A 20801-nucleotide genomic window follows, 5' to 3' on the forward strand; every position below is an offset into this window, starting at 1 on the left:
AACATACAGAGACAGTAGGAGGGCATTCTGATAAGGGCATCTGCAAGGGGCCAAGCTTTATGTATCATGTGTATAGTATTAGCCAAGCTTGCTACTCATATGCTTCTTTAAGCAATTGTATCTTAAGGTGGGTCTTAAAGGTGGATAGAGAGGGTGCTAGTCGGGCATTGAGGGGAAGGGCATTCCAGAGATGTGGGGCAGTCAGTGATAAAGTTTTAAGGTGGGAGAGGGCTTTAGATACAAAGGTGATAGAGAGAAGGCATCCTTAAACAGAACCCAAGAGTCAGGATGGTGCATAACGAGAAATTAGAGCTGAGATGTAGGGAGGGGCAGAAGTGTGTAATGCTTTAAAAGTGAAGAGGAGAATTGAGTGCAAGATGCGAGATTTGATAGGAAGCCAGGAGAGTGATTTCAGCAGTGGAGACGTTGAGACAGATTTAGGAAAGAGTAGAGTGATTCTGGCAGCAGCGTTTAGGATAGATTATAGGGGAGACAGGGGAGAGGCATGAAGGCCGTGCAGTAGGAGGTTACAGTAATCGAGACGGGAGAGAATGAGGTCCTGAGTCTTAGCAGTGGAGCAACAGAGGAAAGGGTGTATCTTTGTAATATTGTGGAGGAAAACAACAGGTTTTAGATATGTTTTGAATGTGAGAGAGGAGTCGAGTGTGACCCCTAGGCAGCGTGCTTGGGCTACTGGGCGAATGATAGTACTTCCAACACTAATGTGTAAGGTTTGGGAGGAATTATGAGGAGCTCTGTTTTTCCCATGTTAAGTTTAAGTCGACGGAGGGCCATCCAGGATGATATCACAGAGAGACATTCAGAAACTTTGATCTGTCCAGCAGGTGTAAGGTCAGGGGTTGCAAAGTAAATTTGTGTGACTGCACATTTGGTGCCTGCACCAATAATAAATTCAAATGCAAACTGTAAATAGCCCATATAGTGTTATCCTTCCAATGCTAACATTTCTTTAAGCAACTTGGAGGTCACTTATCAATATCTCCTGGCTACAAAACTGATGCAAGATGTATCAAAGTACAAAATCCCATTGGTTTTAATAGTAATGTTGTTCTTTCATAAATCTAGTTGAAGCATATTTATTTCTCACGAGTACAAATGAATAAAACTTTCACCTTGGTTTGGAAACAGTAGTATATTGTTGTTTTTGTTCTCAGTAAGCATCTTGCGGACCGTTCAATCTTCTAAAATGTATTCATTTATTAAATACTTTACCAGGAAAAAAATACATTGAGAGTTGCTTCTCATTTTCAAATATGTCTGGGGTAATAATAATAATAACTCTGTCATATAGCAGGTACAAAATATTATGACAATAACTAATAATTAATATTACAGTTCCAAACATGTTTTAAAGTAAGAAAAAGCAGAAGTGTTAAAAGATCTTAAACATGTAGTGGTTTTGAGAGATTCAGGTAAAATTGTTCCAAAAGTCTTTTGCAAGCAGAGCTAGAGGATAAGTGCTATGTATAGTAGGGGACAAAAGCCTGCTTAGATAATTGGGTAACTTGTCCAGAAAGTATTTGAAAGTAAGACATGAAAAATGTATCTTGTCTGGACTCAATTGATTGCCAACCTACTGTAGTCCTTTCAACATAATGATGGATGTAGTTACATAATGAGACAAAATGACATATTGAGTGTTATAGACTGTCAAGTTTGCTGAAGTGAGTTTGGATTACTGTACTATACATAAGATCTCCCTAGTCAATAATTGGCAATACGCTTTCTGAAAATGTATTTATACAGTGCCATTAATGTACATACGCTTCACAGTAGTAATACACGTGAAAATCATATAAATAACAAATCATACAATTAACAGATCATGGGAATATGGGAATAAGTGTTTCAGACATAAAAGTAACATTTCGGAAGGGGAGTCCTTGCTCCGAAGAGCTTACAATCTAATTTATAAAATGTTTTACCAGGACATAATACGTTTAGGTAATATGTTACTTCTCATTTTTCAAGTACACTATGTCCTGGACATAGATTTATGATGACAAAACATGTCATACATTCAATGAACAGAGGTTATACATTCAATTTATAGACATTTCACGGACAGTTAAAGATGATCTATAATTAATTGTTATGTGACAGTTACAGTAAAGATTAACATTTTGTTATGAGGTAGGATAGGCCTGTAATGTATTGTGTTAGAAGAGGCCATGTCCCAAGGAGCTTACAATCTATAAGGAAGATAAGTGGAAACATAGGTTACAGGGTATGAGAAGTTTGGTATGTTTTGGATGGTAACAGAGCAGCTGTAACCTCAGTGAATGGCAGCAAATGGCTGACACCCTTTGGCTGCCACCTTTTGAGGCTATGCAGATGTAGACTGAAGATTTTCTGAATGAGTGCAGCTATGCTAAGAAAGTCCTTTTGTTCCAGGCAATAAACGTTGCAGAGGGCAGGGCTGACTAAACACATTGGAGTGATCCCAGATGTTAAACCTTTACTCAATCTTACTATTCTAGTAAATGAAAATGTAGTCTGTAAATGGTTTATTTTCCATATTGTGAGTTTAAACAGTTGTATTCATGTTAATCTTTCAGCTAGATAAACCATTGCATATTGAGATTGCACACAGGGTGCAAGTAATAAGATGCATCATTACAGTATGAGATATGAATTTTGCAGGACGGAGCCAAGGATTTATTTTCCATGTCAGATTTAAACTATCAATTTGCCCTGTTTTCCAACAATGCTTTGACACCTGCGAAACAAATTATGGCTCATACATCTACATAATAGGAATTTGAAATTGACATCTGCTACATCTTGGAAAATACTTCAGTTCTCAGGGAAGAAACTCACACAGAGAGGGCAAGCAGAGTGAACAACTCCTGAAAACACGCTAGCAAAGCAGCATCAGAGGCAGTAAATTAAATTGGCCAATACTTGTGCTACTGCTGTGACTGAACCCGAAGCCTTCCCTGTCCTGTTTCAAGTGAATGTAACAAACATAAAAATCCTTCGATTCCTACTGAATAGCTTTTAGTGCAAATTAAATTGGCTTGTAATACCCAACAATTACCTTTATCAGCAAAACCTGTTGAAAATGTACTCACTCAGTATTATTAAATGTAAATTAGAAAACATATTTAGAGGCTTATTCTTCTGAACTTAAGATGCAAGATTAGATTCAGCATGTTTATAGTTTAACAATGAAATCAACAAGATTATTATTGTGTACGGCTCCCGGTAGGCATAATTGTCTTTTAAATATGGTCAGTATTTATCATTCTTTCTAGCTGGTGTAATGACGTCAGCACAAAAGTTTGACATATTTTGTTCCAAGTGACATTGGTTCTGAGACCAAAAGAAACATATCGGGCAATATGATGTCCATTTACTAAAGTCTCCCTCCTGAAAAACATGGACAAAACTGGTGCAAATTATCTTTACCATATTTAGAAGAGGCATTTAGCATTTAGGAAAGGGACCCCATTGAAAGCAAATGGAGGGTCCATGTAGCAAGATAAAAGGGCTGCAATCCTGGAGTATGGGGGGGGTCTTTGATGCATCAGACTTCGTACTTATCTGTTATGATGAAGACATACAATGGATACATCAATCTATAGTATTGAAGCTGGTATCAGACAAGTTGTGCCATATTTAAAAAAAAAATGATTGATAGAAAATGCAATGATTGATAGAAAAACTCCCTCTGTCATAGCGGGAGTCAAGAAATTCATACCCAAACCACACAAATACCCAGCATTGAAGCCTCTGTAACTTCTATTGATTTCACAAATTGCAAACTGATGCAAAAGGGAAAAAAGAGGAAACTACTTCTATAAGTCCATTTTACACCACAAATGAAGTTTGCATTCCTTGATATTTAACCCATTTTTTTACACTACATTGCAAGTATTCTTCCAGCAGAACGGTGTTAATGCTGTGGCAGGGTGCTTTGATGTGAAGTGCCTTTACGGACTAATCTCAGACCCCACTAGAGTAGAAGATATGTATATATGGTAAACATATATACTGTATAGTAAAGAGCAAAGTATTGATGGGGTACCAATCAATAAGCCTTGAAGAAGACCATGCAGGGAGTGTATGCTTGGGGATTAGTAAATAATGAATGAAAGGCTAAGGGAAACAGTTATGCAGAAGGGTCCCCAAATAGCCACTGGCACTAGTGGTCAATCAAAGTTTGGTAAGTCACTGAGTAGGTAGCTACTATCTATTACAATGGTATTTATAACATTCTACAGTATGTCAAGAGCTAAAGCTGATCAAAATAGTTGTGCATAGGTTGCTTTAATTTGAGTTATGCCTATTTACAAACTTAACACATTTGGGTTATTCATAATCCATGAAGCACCACTCCTTGATTTAGTGATTAAAATTCAACCAGAAACTTGCACAGATGTGTGCATCTCTTAGAAATATTTGTAACTTTTTGCTTTTTAGCAACCATCCTGAAGCTTTTGCATTGACTTATTATGAAGTGTTGCAGTTTTGCTAAGCCAATACAAAGTTTGTCAAATTGCAAACATTTGCTGATTTCTAAAGATTTATAAATGAACCAGGTCAACTTTGTCAGGTCAGATTGAAACACTCCCAACATTTTAGGAGTGCATTATGCTGATGTCTTGTGACATGTCTGAATATTTGTAGGCATAATAAAGTCAATGAGGGTGTATTTTCCCCAAATCTTTTTTTATGGAAAGTTACATTTTTACAATAAAATGAAGGTGGGGGAGAATTTCAATTAAAAAATATGTAATAAAAGGAAAATATATATATATTCAGCAATTTAACCCTTTACATGGTACAGTTTTGGGTTCTGTGCCTTAAAAAAAAAGTTACTATGTAACAATATTATGGAACTGGAAAAAGTTCAGAGAAGAGCCAGCAAAACAATGAGGGTGATGGAATGTCTGGCTAAGAGGTGATCTGATAACTATTTATACATTTACTGTATTCAAGATCAATACAAGGAACAAACTAGGGAACTTGTATGTCACAAGTCAAGTAGAAATACAGTAACACAGAGTTAGAAACCCCTTTAGAAAGAAAATATATTTAGGGACATACTGTCCCCAAATACATGCAAGTTAAACATACTGTAGGAAGTATGGGGATCCCAGGAGAAATCTGATTGCCATTGCTGGAGTCCTTATAAGACACACTTGGGTAATTTCACTGTTTTTTTTAGTTTGCCTTCATCTGGATCAATATACATATAAATACAAATATATGATGATTATCTCATCCTACTACATTTAACATAGGTTGAACATGATAGGCATGTGTCTTTTGTAACCTCTTCTTTATGTACATTAGCTATATAATATTTTTGCTTCTGCTGTATCCTTTTTTGTTTCTGCAATATCATTGGGGTCCATTTAGTGTCCTCCAAGTCCCTGAGTTGGGATCTTTGACCTTCTAGCTAGTATGGAAGGTTCTCAAGTATCCATTATACTTTTTGAAACACAATCTGAATCTTCTGAGACTCCTATGCTATTAAATTAAATCGACACAAACATACAGTATCTTGTTTTGATTAAGCAATTAAAGGAGGCAGGGTGACAGGGTGTTACTCTAACTAGAAAGCCACGCTCTTTGAATGAGAAGAGAAGATCAGATGTCACTTACAGTAAATACACTCTATATATTTAAGAGACTGGCTTAAATAGTAAACTGGTATATAATACATTTTTTTAAAAACTATGTCTTTAACAATATAAAAAATTCCCTAATTTCTAATGGTTATTTCTTCATTTACATTTATTAGCTTAGCAAATTTATGCTTGAAAGCAGTTGAACCCTAAGAGTAGAAGTATTGTGTCAGATCTCAAGAAATTCGACATCTACAGTACCTGTAGTTAATTCTGGAACAAATTTTAAAACGGTTTATATAATATTTATACTTCCAAAATAGAAATTCATTTTACCAAATATTTTTGGGTTAAAGAAAAGCGGGATGCTGAGTTTGTGAGAACCTGTCCTAGTTAACCTGACAAAGTTCTCGCAAATATGCGATGCAATTACAAACTGGCCAATTCGCAAAATGTTGGCGCAAAAGTTACTAGTTGATTTAAATTATTTTCAATCATATTTGAAAATGTGACAATATTTAGTAATATTAAACAATTGGTTTCACTAAATATTTGTACATTTTGTTAACAAAGGTGTGCTGAAAGTTATTTGCAGGTGGAGATTTCCTGTGAAGTTTCTTATCTTCACAATTTTTACACTAGCCAGAAATATACAAAATGTGCCAAATTCATGGATTTGTGCGAAAATTTGGCTATTTCTACTACTATGGGATTATAAATAAAAGGTTATAGTACTTTTTACCAATTAGTACCATTGTGCTTCTGCCTCTAACTCAACCTCTGAAAACTCAGTTATCAATATCAAGAACACTTTGTATATACTGTAATAAACTGTAATACATGTTTTTTTAAATTAGTACTAACTGAGAAAAAATAATGACATTTCAGTGGCTGTTATATACAGTTATATTCAGTAGGCGGCAGAGAAATATTGACTAGGTTGAAAAAGGAAAATGATGGAGACTAGTCATTAAAATATGACAAAATCGGAGCAAAAATGGAAAAAAATATGTAGCTGTAACCCCGTTGTTGCTACAGTACAATCAAACTAATTTTCATACAGTTTTCAGATAAAAAGTGTTCAGTTTGACATGAAGTGCTACTACAGAAGTACCTTCTGTGCCGGAAGACATATTACAGCCCATCGACATGAATGGGTTGTAAAGTGCGTAATTAGTGGAAGGAGGGAGCTTAATTTAATATAGTCTGTCTTTCTCCTTGCCCCAAACCTCACCTCTCTCTCTCATAAAAAATGGATTTGCACAGTTGGATCCAAATTGATACCAAAAAATGCCTTTGGATATATAAAAGTGATTGTGCCCATTTTCCCATTTTAATGAATTGTTGAAAAATAGCAAAACAAACTCATGCAGAACATTTCGGCATACATGAGAATGCCCCATTAATAAATGTCCTTGGTGCGATTCACAACATAACTTTACTAATGAACCTTTTGGGTGCCAGATACCAGGAATGGAAGAGGAAGTCTTCCTCCGGCCATGGTCCAGTTCACTGAGAGCTGTGGTCCTGATCGCCCCTACAAATGTGTGGCATTTAATGTTAAATTGCCCCAACGACACACACAAGGCACTCAGAAGGTTAAATGTACAATGTATTTATTTGAGTAGCATGAGTTGGATAGTAAGACAATATAAACAGTGTTGATATTCTGAATTATTCATTAGAATAAGCCAAGTTGTGATTAGTTACATCCAAAATTATTTTATTACAGTCATTGTTCTTTCTATGATACTTTAGAATAGTATTTTCAAACAGCTGTTTACACTTTTCTGTCAAATTGAAGCATATTGTATTATTGATGGTTACTAATAACTTTGTAAGCTTTTCCTAAAGCTTTTCTGTAAAATATACTGGCACTTGAGAAAGTGGTTTAAGCTTCTCAAATATTTTCATCTTTATTTCTCGTTTTTCTAATTTCAAAAGTAGTAAAAAAAATACATGATGATCTACATTTAAATATTTATTGAAAAGAGCAGGTTGAACATTTTTTTTTTTAGCAATACCATTTCTACGTGACAAACTTGAAATGGTTTGTGAGTAGAAGGATATGGTGTACTCCAGCAAAGACGTTTTTTAATATACAGTTATAATAATAATAATAATAATAGCATGTTCTTGTATAGCACTGCTAGTTTTATGTAGCGCTTTACAGAGACATTTTGCAGGCACAGGTCCCTGCCCCGTGGAGCTTACAATCTATGTTTTTTGGTGCCTGAGGCGCAGGGAGATAAAGAATGCTGGGTGCACACAAACATGAAGCCTTAAATAAAAATGAAAAAATAGAAATGTAAAAATATACTTTACAGAGGTTCACGGGCTCGCAGATAGACAGGGATCATCAGCCGTATGTATGTATGTATGTATGTATGTATGTATGTATGTATGTATCTATATATATATTATGTGTGTCAGAGCAGTTGGATTACAAAATGGTTGTTGCTTGTGGTAGACAAAGTCAAGGAACACTGCACTTGAAGAAGAAATATAATCTTATGCATTAATTAGGCTTCTTCCAAACAATAATAATTAGAACAGGATATGTTATACACATTGATAATTATTGTGTACATCATTCTTGCATACAAATAGTGTTATACTTGAAATAGCACAAGTGAGATTGAAAACATTCACAGAAGGTCCAATCCTGGCAAGTTGCCTTTGCAGTGTGAATTATCTTCAGGCTGTGCTAAATCAATGTGATTTGCTTTATATATACCCATTTATAGCTGCTCTCTCCAATGACCTCAATTATAGATGTCTTATTGTTAAATTATGATTGCCATTGGCAGGCTGTATATGACACGGAGAAAAAGATTTCTGTGATAAATCAACACCCCTTATAACACCCTGCAAGATGTGATTATGAAGCATGGTCATGACTAGAGCCATATGAACACTAGTTTAGCAGAAAACAAACCCCATGACGGGATTAAAGGAAGAAGTATGCAAAGCAGATGTTGAAAATGTGAATCTACATGGTCACCGCAACACAAAAATCCTATTATTTTTATTGCCACACAAATTATTTAGTTCGTAGTTTTAAAAATGTAAATTTCAACATTTTATACCATATTTAGGATGCACTAGACAAGATAAAGATACATTTAAAAAGAGTATTTTCACCACAGCTTGTAAGCAACCTGTGAAACAAAGAAAACATGATTTCTGATCTTACTACCTGTATAAGGAAACCTCAATAAGGTGAAAGCAACTAGTCATGTAAAGCAATCTATATATCTGTTTTATATATCTGTTTGTTTTATATATCTGTTTTATATATCTGTTTTATATATCTGTTTTTTATATCTGTTTGTTTTATAATTTGCTAAAATTCTAACGCTGGGCAGCACAATTACAACTACTGCAAAACATACAATATACAGCTGCAACGGCCGTTATTCTAAAACTTCACGGCGCCGATTTCATGTGCTCTGCTGTGCGCCACGCAGCATGAACACGGCCAATCGCCCCAGGCATCCACGCTTATCGCAATTGCTTTGTTGAATTTCATGGATTCTGTTTCTTTGGGTGCAATGAAATGAATGAATTGCAATGTGCACAGTACTGTGCTACTGTGTCAATTTAAAGGTGTTTAAAAACCAGAACTCTAAAATGCCATTTTTTCCACTCGCCGCACTCGCATCTTAAGGCAGAACGGTTGAAAAACATCACGCGCCATCACATGGGTATTCCGAGCGGTACACCGGGCAAAGTTTTAGAATAATGGCCGCTGCAGATGTTCTGCTTTTATTTTGCTAGGTTCTCATTGCTGTGATATAATGATGGAATAGGAAACTACATTTTGACCTATAAATCTGGGGAGGCCAAGCCTTGTTTTCAGCCATTCCAATAAATGGGCACACATTTTTTGGCAGATCGCTGTCCTACTGCTCTCCCCCCCACCCTCTCTGTCAATTCCTCTCTGTCAATTCCTTTCTCCTCTCACACTCAATCCCCCCTCTTCCTCTCACACTCAATCCCCCCATATCCTCTCACACTCAATTCCCTTCTCCTCTCTCACCCCATTCCTCATCTATATCAATTCCCCCATCTCTCACTCTCAATGCCCCCCTTTTTCACTCAATTCCACCCCCCCCCCACTCTTAAGAATGTTACCTTGAAAGGGGGAAGGTTACCTCCAGTCCTGTGGTGTATGGGAGCTGGAGCCCCATGGCAGATGTGGAGTTGAACCAGACTTCCATCACCAATCGGGTTTATTGGTGGGTGTGTGGAGAATGGCATGATAGGGCCCCATAGCCGAGGCAAACTGGAGCCCTGCAGTGACTCGGTGGTCAGAGAAGGAAACCAATGACCCCCTAGCTGATCTCAAAGTGTCACAACACGTACCATTCAAAATGCTGTTGCTGGCCACAAGCTATGGCTTGGTATAGGATGTTAATCCTTGGCGTAGAAAATAATAAAGAAAGGAGATACAGTTATGGAATTATATGGCAAAATATGGACCCTGTATAAAACATGCAGTAGTCAGCTCTCCCACCTTAAAAAAATCAAACCGAACCAAAGAGGATTATTGCATAAGGATAATGATATAATTATTGTTCATCTGAGCCTAAAACCCAAAAACTCAGATTAACACGCAGTTTGTCTATAGTGTTTCTAACAAATGCAACAATCTGGTCGCACTTAGCAACAATTAACTTTGCAACAAAGCAAAAGCTGATTGATATGTAGCAGCTTCCCTAACATTTTCTTGGTTCTTTCATAGTATATGTAAAAATATATTGAGTCAGTAAGAAGCACTAAAATACAGGTGTATGACAGCGCTTGACATTTTTCTACCATATAACACAATGCATCTCATTATAACAGAATATTACAGAGCTTTCACAGGTTTCGATTGTAGTGTCGGTACAGAATATCACATTGTAAAGATCCATCAGTGGGAACAACTACGTGCCCTGAAGAAGCGTTCACTACGTGAAACGCACGCGTCGGCATTTTTCTCCTGCACACGCGGGAAGCCAGTTCATTTAAATCTAACAGCAGAGGGATATTGATCCGCGTTAAGGGATTTGTGGCTTCCCCCGACGTGCATGTTCAGCGGGGATCGCGCTTCGTGACCATACAGTGTGATCCTCTTACTTCGGCAATCCTCTCCTGCACACGCGGGAAGCCAGTTCATTTGAAATTCAACAGCAGATGGATGTTGATCCGCGTTGAGAGATCTGCGGCTTCCCCCGGCGTGCATGTTAAGCCGGGATCGCGCTTTGTAATTATACAGCGTGATCCTCCTACCTCAAGGGGCTTATTCAACTCACCCACAGACAGGCATGTCCTCGAACATATCGGCGCTGATATAACCAAGATCAGCGCTGATATAGGGGACTATGCGATTTACAGTTAGACCGGCCCCACTATAAACTGGCATTAGGTATATAGCTGCTATACAGGGAAAGGGGGGTGGGGTGATTGTACACTGAATCCATCCCATCATTAACCCTACACATACCCTATTAGTTGGTACTATTGGCATTTCGTCAGTGTGTTCATCTGCTCAGTAGATTCATATATTCTGTCAGTTGTTATGTGTATTTATTAGCCCCATAACCAGTGCTGATCTCAGCTGCAGCAACCACAAACATAGTGGAGTCTGCTTCAACAAGCAATTACAATACACACAGAGTTCTATACTGAGTTTAGACCACCTACACTTCACTGACAGTACCATAGGTGAGCCCTTAGGGTTTACAGCACACCTAGAAACACAACGGCATCATCACTACCATCTATGGTGTTTCTATATCAATCAACACTCTGCAGTAAATAAACTATATACCTGATGAATGCTAATATATACCTCACCTAATATTTGCCTATAAGCCTGTGTTTTACTTTACTATATGGGCGCAATATGAATCCGCAATTGACCTAGCGCCTATTACGCTGTAGGTATCAAGCAGGAAGCAGTTTATTCCCACAATAGGGGTGGATACGGTCTGACTTTGCATAGTATACTATAAATTGCACCATAAGTGTATCATCTGAGTGTGCACTACATGCCCGGATACACTTACATTGACAATACCTCTGGGTGAGTTTTTATAGGCTCCTCTCCTATACTTTTTAGGAAGCTATAACATATAGCAGTCCAAATCCCGAATATCTATAAGGGATTTTATTACTACATCCACCCACCCAGCTCTAGGTGGGTTACAATTGGACACAGTCACGTGCTGTTGTAATACACCGTTTAATTACGTTTTAACACCCTTTTTTTTATTCTTGGCAAATAATAAAGTATTTTAAATTTACAATTCTACATTTGTTTGTGATTGAGTGCTGGAAGACTGGGTTCTTTTTTCTCCCATATGATACGTGGGAACAATGAAGCCTGCTAAATCTGTAAATTAAATTCAGACTGGTGATTTAAGTATGGTTGTGTTTTTTTTTACAAATATGAACGAAATCCTGTAAATTAAATTAATTCCTGTAATTTCTGTTTGTAAACCCTGTGATACTTATCTCTCCTCAAACTGAGTATCCAGGACAGATGAGTAAAACTACAGTACAGTACGTCCCCGGTTTGCCAATGAGGCGAACGTTGAACCTTCATCACTTGTAAAAAGCTGAACATTTGCCATAGTTCACAAAAGGTCAGAGAAAATTAACTTCCCTCACGTAATGAAATGGGACATTTTCAATTTTTGCTACATTACCTACATTTACAAAGTCAGCAAAAGTTCATATAATGAAGAGATGAACAACTACAGTGCTATACCTAAGGAAATTCTATAATATATACAAATATATAAAAAAAATTTTACAAATGACGTGTTGGTGAGTAAACATACAATAAATTAATATATCAAATAAAAACAAAATAATTGTTGAGTGTCCACCTAATTCTTGAAGTTCTGCAGCCGAAACGTCTCTAGGATTGCCAAATCCCATAGAAATAGTCCTTGTGGAAAAATAGTCCTCCTTTGCACTGGTCCTCACTCGTGCTCAGTGCATTTCATGAAAAAATAAAGTACGAAAAACATTGTTTACATGCACTGCATGATACATTACACTATCACCTCTGTGTAAAAAATATTCAAAACAAATAACCACTACTTAGTTAACACTCTGGGGCCTATGCAGAGAGCAGCGAATTTAAAAATTGGCGAATTTATTAAAAAGTAGCTTTTTTGGAGAGTTTTATTCTCCATATGCAGAAAAGTGCGAATTCTGCTATGTTTAACATGGATGCGTGTGGCGAGTTTAAATTGGCGAGATGCGCTTCAGAAACGTGTAAAAACAAATTCGCGCCTTTTTTTTCCCTTTGCAATGGCCGCGAGCGGCAGCTTCTTGCCAGTTTTTCCTGGCGAGGCAAAAAGGAGACAATCGCGCCATTTTATTGGCGCGAACAGCCGCTAGATGCCGTTCGCGCCTCTCTGCATATGGATATTTTTAAAACTGGCGAGATTGAGGTTCTCGCCAGCCGCGAGGCGAGTTTTACAAATAGAAAAGAAAAATTGGCGCGTTTTTCGGAACTCGCCATTTTCTGCTGCTTTCTGCGCGATTTTCTCCAAAAAATGGCGAATTTCGAAATAGCGCTGCTCTCTGCATAGGCCCCTCTGTGTGGTATAAACTTATAAAGTGGTTGATCTCATATGGATTTCTATGCAACCCTTTACCATATATCTAGTATATAACAATACACATTGGTAACTTCTGTTTGAAAAATAACTCACAACAGAGTAACGTGATGACAAGAATGGCTCCGCTGATCAATGAAACAGTCTCAGCAGCAATTTCATGGGAAAAGAAAATAATAACATAGCACAGATCTGCTAGAAACTAAAATGTCATAAAAATATGCCACTCACAAACTTTCGTTCTTTAGACGCCTCCCAACCTACAGTATTAAGCCTGGTTTTGGGGGTCCTTTGTAGTCATCTCCTTCTTTGCCCATTTGAATCACCGCTCTCAACAGCTGTAGATGGTACTTCGACTCGGGGCTTCGACTCGACCTCCACACTCTGGTTCCTTCCTGGTTTCGGTTCCTGGGTCCTCCTCGCCTCCCGCGATGACGTCAAAATTTTTCGCGTGATGACGTGACTGCGCAATGTCACGATGGCAAGGCTCAGCAATAGCAAAGCTCGTTATTTCGCTGAGGCTAATATCCTCTATGCTACATGTGTCCCAGAGGCATTCAATCCTCCCCTGAGACTAACAGGAACTCCCACATGCAATTAGGTATTGAAGGCAGGATATTGAGTAGGGTCTAACTTCACCCTATGCATTTCGTGAGAATGTCTCACTTCGTCAGGGGTACAGTAACCACAAGAGGGAGCCCCCTCCCTTTTATAGTCTCTTCAATCAAATTCATCACAGACAATCAGGATACATTAACCCTTTCATACAAAAATCCTTCTGCAATATTGGGAACTGTGTTGCCTTATATTGGCATCCCCACCATTAAATGTTATCACAGAAACTCACATATTTGGTTTAAAGGGCTGCTCAGTTGTAAGTGTAGCGTCAAACACACTTCTAGTCAAAGTATTTAATAGACTACTATTTTAAAATCCAAAATTGTGGTTATATCTTAGATTTGTTTCAAATGCCTTTACATCAAAATATGTGTGCTCACAGCTGCATTGAATCTCAACACCCCCAGTGTACATCTGCATTGCCCCAAAGGCGATCCGCCTGATGGGGCTCCCCAAGAGCTGCTTCCTTCTGCATAGGACCAGTGTGCTATGGGTTAACATTTGCTTGTACTTTGTAGAACTTTAACCCCACCCACTGGAATGTTAATGAGCAAAGAAGACAAAGAACTTTGTGTGCACAGCTGCATTGAATCGCAACACCCCGAGTGTACATCTGCATTGCCCCTAAGGCGGACAGCCATTGGTGCAGCCGAAGGACAGTTAAAGGGTGTGAGCCTTTTGCTACCGTTCGCTGATGTTTGGTGATGTTAAAGTGATGTTAAAGCTTGTCTATTTCAATCTGAAACTCAGAAACCCCTTTATCCCTTGTACCCAATTTTCCATCTTTATCTGTCCATGACATGCCTGTGAATTGACAGTATAACCTCTGTTCTTTTAATATAACCATGTATTTTTATAACTCTGTGCCCAGGCCATACTTGAAAACGAGAGGTAACTCTCAATGTATTACTTCCTGGTAAAACATTTTTATAAATAAATAATCATCCTTATTCAATGATGCAGAAACAGCATCCAACATTGTGATCCAGCTGTACTTTGAAGAACAGTAATGTTGGACCTGCAATGTTTTATATTTACTAAGGGGTGCAATTCCATGAGATAACACCTTCTGGGGCAAAGACCCCTTTATCAACAATTCAAGAGAAAGTATTGTATGCAAAAGCATTGTACAGTATATTATAAGTGGGCTAATGTCTCTCTTTGATCCCTTTTCATAATTTGTATCCCCTTTGTTATTTTCCAGAAGTCGTCCAGCTCACTCTTGATGAAGGTCAGATGGTCAGTGTGACAACAGTAACAGTTGGATTAAGTACTGTGTTGACATGTGCAATTCATGGAACATTACGACCTCCCATCATATGGAAACGTAATGGAGTCATACTTAACTTCTTAGATCTGGAAGATATAAATGTAAGTCCCAAAATTTCCTTAGACATTTCACTGGACTTGAGAATGATTGTTTTTTTTCTTCTGATGTCTGCTCTTTAGTTTTTTATTTACATTTATCAGGCTGTAAATTATTTAATATGTATGTACTGTACTTTGTAGTGTTTTTTTTTTAATGGAGTTACTGTTGAGTCCATGTTCATGGGTGATTAGAACTATTTAACAGATGATAATGGAGTTTGTTGTCTATATATTGTCTTACCCTCCTCTTAAAAAAAAACAAAAAAAAACAGATGCATCTGTTGTTATAAAGAGAGGCCAAAAGAACATTTATTAAGTTTATTAGCTTAAAGGATATACTCATACTGTATGCACAGTAGTTGTATGGGAAGAGCAGTCTAAAAAAAATATGTGTAGTGTCATTGCTCTAGATGTACAAATTGTGACATTTAAATTGTCCAGGTATGTTAATACAGGTAAAATTATTGAGTTCCTCACCTTATGCCATGGCACAATTTAATCATGACTAGATATCTTAGATTGATGCTTTGCTTGCCTATCATTTTCAAATCCATTGATGTTAGAAAATTACAGTCTGAAGGGAATAAAGCGGAATATAAGTAGTGATACATATTTTATATAAAATATTTTTAAACCAAACAGATAATTTAATTGAAAAACAGATAAACAGACTGATTAACAAACTGTTGATGAAACAAACTGTTGATTAAAGGTACCAGATAAACAAACTGTTGATGGAAGATGGGACTTGTTAGGAAAAGTAAAAATTGTTATCTATTTCTCCATAATTTGTGGCAGTGCGCACCAATAGGTTAAGATCCACCCCATAGCTGAGACAGGACAGGAAAAATCTACCAATTAGAAGACCATAAATAGCTCCCCCTCTAATCCCCAGGTAGTCTTATGATACAAAAGCTAAAATATATCATCTACACACATTAATATTATAACAATAACGATCGGGAGGGGATTGGTGAGCACTGACATAGATGGACTCTCCAAGAAAATAAAATGATGGTAAGATAGATACAATTTTCACTTTTCCTTTTATCGCCATGGCAGTTGACACCAATGGATCTTGCAAAAGCAGTGCCCAAACAAGGAGCACCGTAGAAAAAATTACCATATACCTCATCTCTTGAATAAGTATAACATTCTTAGTTGAGCTGTGATAACAGGCTGAAGTACTTTCCTGCCAAAGCATGAGTCTGTCGTGGCATGCGCATCCAAACTATAATACTTTATAACAGTGTTAATAGAAGTCCAAACTGTCATCCTGCCTAACTCTGCGTGGGAACCCGGTGCCTTTACTGCTTAGGATGTGGCCATGGACTTTGTGAAATGGGCTTTTACCAGTTTTAGAGATGTTTTTTTCTGGATGGTGTAGGCTCTTTTGATGGTTCAATGGTTTATTGTTGACTTTGAGGCAGCCTGCACTCTTCTTACTCCCATCAGGAGCACAAATAAACTGTGTGAGTTTCTGAAGCTCTCCGTTTTGGAGAGATAATATTTCAAACACTTTACTACATTCAGAGAGTGTAGGATCCGCTTCTTATCATTTGAAGGCTTCGGACAAAACAAAGGTAAAATTAGCCCTTGATTCAGATGAAATGTGGAAATGACTTTCGGCAGGAACAGACCTCAGGACGCCTGTTATATGGATAAAGCTTGCAGCTCGCTAATACGATATGCAGATGTTACAGCTGTCAACACCACTTGCAGAAGTGGTTCAAATTGAGCTCCTACTAATGCCTGTAGAACTAAGGATAAATCGCAGGTGGGAACTGGATCCTTGAAGCTGATTCTCCGCAGTACCTAAAAAAACCTTACTATGAGCTCCACCGTAGAAAATTGCCTTGCCAAAAATGACGATAGTGCGGATATCTGGACCTTCAAGGAACTAATGCTGTGACTCCGCTTCAAGCCTTCTTGTAAGAATTCTAAAGTTGCAGAAACAAGCGACTATAATATAAATCTATGTTCTGGCACATAAAAGCGTAGCCACTTCTATAATACACTGTATAAATAGACAATTTCCTTTCTGCCATTAAGGTCTGTATGACTAGGGCAAACACTTGGTTTTGAGCAGTTTCCGTTCAATCTCCAAGCCGTCAAATTGCAGATTCTTGGATTGGGATGTTGTATTGGGCCCTTTAATAGGAAACCCGAGAACACTGGCAGTTGTCATGGCTCATCTGCTAGCAAGTTGATTAGTTGAGGAAACCAGGCCCTGGGTGGCCAGTCTGGAAATATTGCCACTACCTCTGCCTTGTCCTGTCTGATCTTCCTGAGAACCCTCGGTATCAGCAATTGGTGGGAATAGATAAACCAGTCGGAGATTGCATGAGAATGAGAGGGCATCCACATAGGTGGTTTCTCAAACATAATCTACTTAGAATTTTTGTTTAGTTTCCTGCTTCCACCATGAGGTTTATATTAGGAAATCCCCAATTTACCACTAGCTTGTTGTAGATAGTATTTGCAAGGGACCAATCTCCTGGTCTAAAATGCATCAGCTTGCAATTTTTCCTTCCCTGCAATATGAATTGTTGTAATATCTACCTGATGTTGCTCTGCGCAAATAACAATAGGGGATACTTCTTGCAGAAGAGTTTGATTTCTTGTCTTGTTTCCTTATGTAGATTATACTGTACAGTCTGACCAAATTTTTGAACTGATTTCTTGTACTGAATCTTCAATGAAAATGTACCTCATCACTTCCATTATTGCTCTCAAGTCTAAAATATTTGCCTGCACCTCGAAACACCTGAGCTCACTTGGGATTGAGTTGGGTACCACACCTGTGCCACTTGTGTCAATCATTAGCATGAGACAGACCTGGTTCTGCAGAGGAAACCTCTTTTTTTTAGGTTTTTGTCCTGTTCTCACCATATTAAAAACTCCTTTGCCCTTTCTGTTAGGGAGATCGACTGGAGTAGATTTCCTGATCGGCTGTCCCATTGCTGTAGAAAATGTTGCTGGAAAATTCTCATATGCCATCTTGCCCACTTCAACACCTAAATGGTTGCTGAAAGAGTGCCTAACAGTTTCATGCATTGCCAGGTTTGTCACAGGTCACGGGCTCTTGCCGCCTTGATCATCTTTTTTAGGCTTTCTCTTTTGCTGCGGGGAAAGAAAACTGTGCCTGGCAGCATATTGAATTGCACTCCTAAAAACCTTAAACTTTGTGTTGGGATCAGCTGACTCTCTTCGACATTGATTAGCCAACCATATAATGTCAGGAAATCTAGTACCCTTGCTAAGTGTTGGAGCAACCTAGCCCTGCTCTGCACTTTTATTAGAATATCCTCCAGATAATGAAAATTCTGAGCTACCTCTTTCCTTAGCTCAGCCACAAATGTTTATAATAGCTTAGGGAAGTAGTGAGGCAAAAGGAAAGAACCCTAAACTGATAATGTGCCTGCCCTATGGTTACCTCAGGCATTTTCTGTGACTGCTGCATATCGGTACTGTATATGCAGACACGTATCCTTCAGGTCCACTGTTCCTCCAGTCTCTCTGTTCCACCACTGCAATGATTGTCTTTAGTAATTGTATCCTGAATTTGCTTATATTGAATAGTTTATTTACTGTTCTTTAGATTCAGAATAGTTCTGCATGTGAAAGCCCCATTTACCTTCTTGACGAGGAAGATTTCTGAGTAGACTATCTACATTTTTCTTGTATCAGAACTGGCTTAATCGCCTTGTCATGCATTAATTCTCTTACACTCTTCCTTAAATCATGAGTGACTATCTTGTCTTTTGGCAGTTGAGATGTTATGAACTTGTGCCTTCTTGAACTTGAGATAAAAACCTTTGTTAAACATACTGAGCACCCAGGCATCCAAAATCGTTTGAGCCCAGACTTCTCGAAACTGAGGGAGTCTTCCGCCAAACACAGGATTTCTGAGCCCTCTACATTTCATGCAAATCTTTCAGTAACCCTGTATGAATGGCCATATCCCTTTGGACCACAAAAAATAGAGCTTTGGCCACCCCCACCAGGTGGCTGCGCTTCCTCTTCCAGGCCTTTAGGAATTCATATTCCGGATTTTAGCTCCCTCGCTCATTGAAGCTTTTTATATCTTGTGGCAGAAAAATATTGCCCTTTCGATTATCGAGTCTAATTTTCTGCAAAAAAGGTGATCACCTTGAAAAACAAATAAACATAGATTATTTTCAAATATTGAATCCGCTAGCCAAGACCGTAGCCAGAGTGCCATTCTGGCTGCTATGGACAATGCCATAGATCTTGCCACTTGCCTGACTGAATCAAATGAATCTCTGATATAAATGTAGCTACCAATTTCAACACTGAATGCATTGATGATCTGAGTCCTTTTGACTCTCTTTTCTAGAGTCTCCTCTATATTTGTAATTGACAGCTTTATCGCCTTGAACATTGGTGTTATAGCCACAGATGGCTTAACAAGCTGCCTCTGCTGCAGTAAATGATTTTCTCAGGGTACTTTCCATCCACCTGTCCATAGCATCCCGAAATGTGGCTGCATCATCAACTGGCAGTGTTGTGCATCCGTGAAACTCGAAATTGCAGCATACAATTTTGGAGGGGAGTTTCCATATTCTTATCCTTGAAAGGAACATTTTTGTGAACTCTCCTGTATATTTGGAACCACTCATTCTTAATTATCTCCTTCACAACCTCATGAACCAAGAAGGGTATTCGTTTTCTGTCTAGGCCCCTGAGTATATGATACTTAGGCTCAGTGGGTGTTATGATCATGTACATCGCTGTGTTCTGTCCAGGAGACAGACCCGCTAGGCAGAGGTGGAGAGTAGAGACCGACCCGTACCTTGGATCGGACTCCTGAACAGTAGAGTAGTAAGGTCCGGGTCCAAGGTCAGGGCAGGAGAAGGCAGGATAAACTTGGTCACTGTTCCGTGGTCAGGGCTGGAGAAGGCAGAGTAGTAGGGGTCAGAGTACTGGGGTCATCAATGATAGGCAAGAACAAGACAGGAAGGACATGGCTCCCAGCAGGGAACAAGATAAGCTGAACCTTGCACAGGCAAGGAAGGGAAGGTAATGAAGCCTTATAAAGGGAGCTGGCAGGTGCAGGCAATAAGTCCAGAATGAGGCTAATATCCTGCTTCGGCAGCCATGTTGGTAGAGGCAGATGTCCTGCCTCGGTGGCCATGTTGAGGGATACTTACAGAATCCCCTCTTTTAGGGCAGACTCTGAATGCCCAGGAGCAGGTATAGTAGGAAAACCTTTGTGGAATTCTCTGACCAAGGCAGGAGAGTGGACATCCGAAGTCTTGACCCAACACCTTTCTTCTGGACAATACCCCTTCCAGTCAATCAGGTACTGAAGGGATCCCTTTGAGATTCAAGAGTCCAAAATCTTCTGTACCAGATACTCCAATTGACCATCCATAGAAACAGGAGAGGGAGGAGGTAGCGTCCTCGAAAACCGGTTCCGGATTGCCGGTTTCAACATGGATACATGAAAGGTGGAGGGGATCTTAAGTGATGGTCGGAGCTCCAGCTGGATGGATACTTCATTCACTATTCTGGAAATCTTGTAAGGACTGATAAAATGTGGTCCCAATTTAGCGGATGGTTACCGTAAATG

At 38.6% G+C, this 20801-nt stretch overlaps 1 protein-coding gene across 1 annotated transcript in view; it reads left to right on the top strand.

Moving 5' to 3' along the window:
• FSTL4 (follistatin like 4) overlaps positions 1-20801 on the top strand; it is a 1082354-nt gene that overhangs the window by 882948 nt on the left and 178605 nt on the right. Inside the window, exon 7 of the mRNA XM_075601182.1 lies at positions 15042-15208. Within this exon, the coding sequence (XP_075457297.1) occupies positions 15042-15208 (167 nt within the window). The remainder of the gene's footprint in view (positions 1-15041; positions 15209-20801) is intronic.

The sequence above is a fragment of the Ascaphus truei genome, chromosome 5 (genome assembly GCF_040206685.1).
Source record: "Ascaphus truei isolate aAscTru1 chromosome 5, aAscTru1.hap1, whole genome shotgun sequence".
Lineage (NCBI taxonomy): Eukaryota > Metazoa > Chordata > Amphibia > Anura > Ascaphidae > Ascaphus > Ascaphus truei.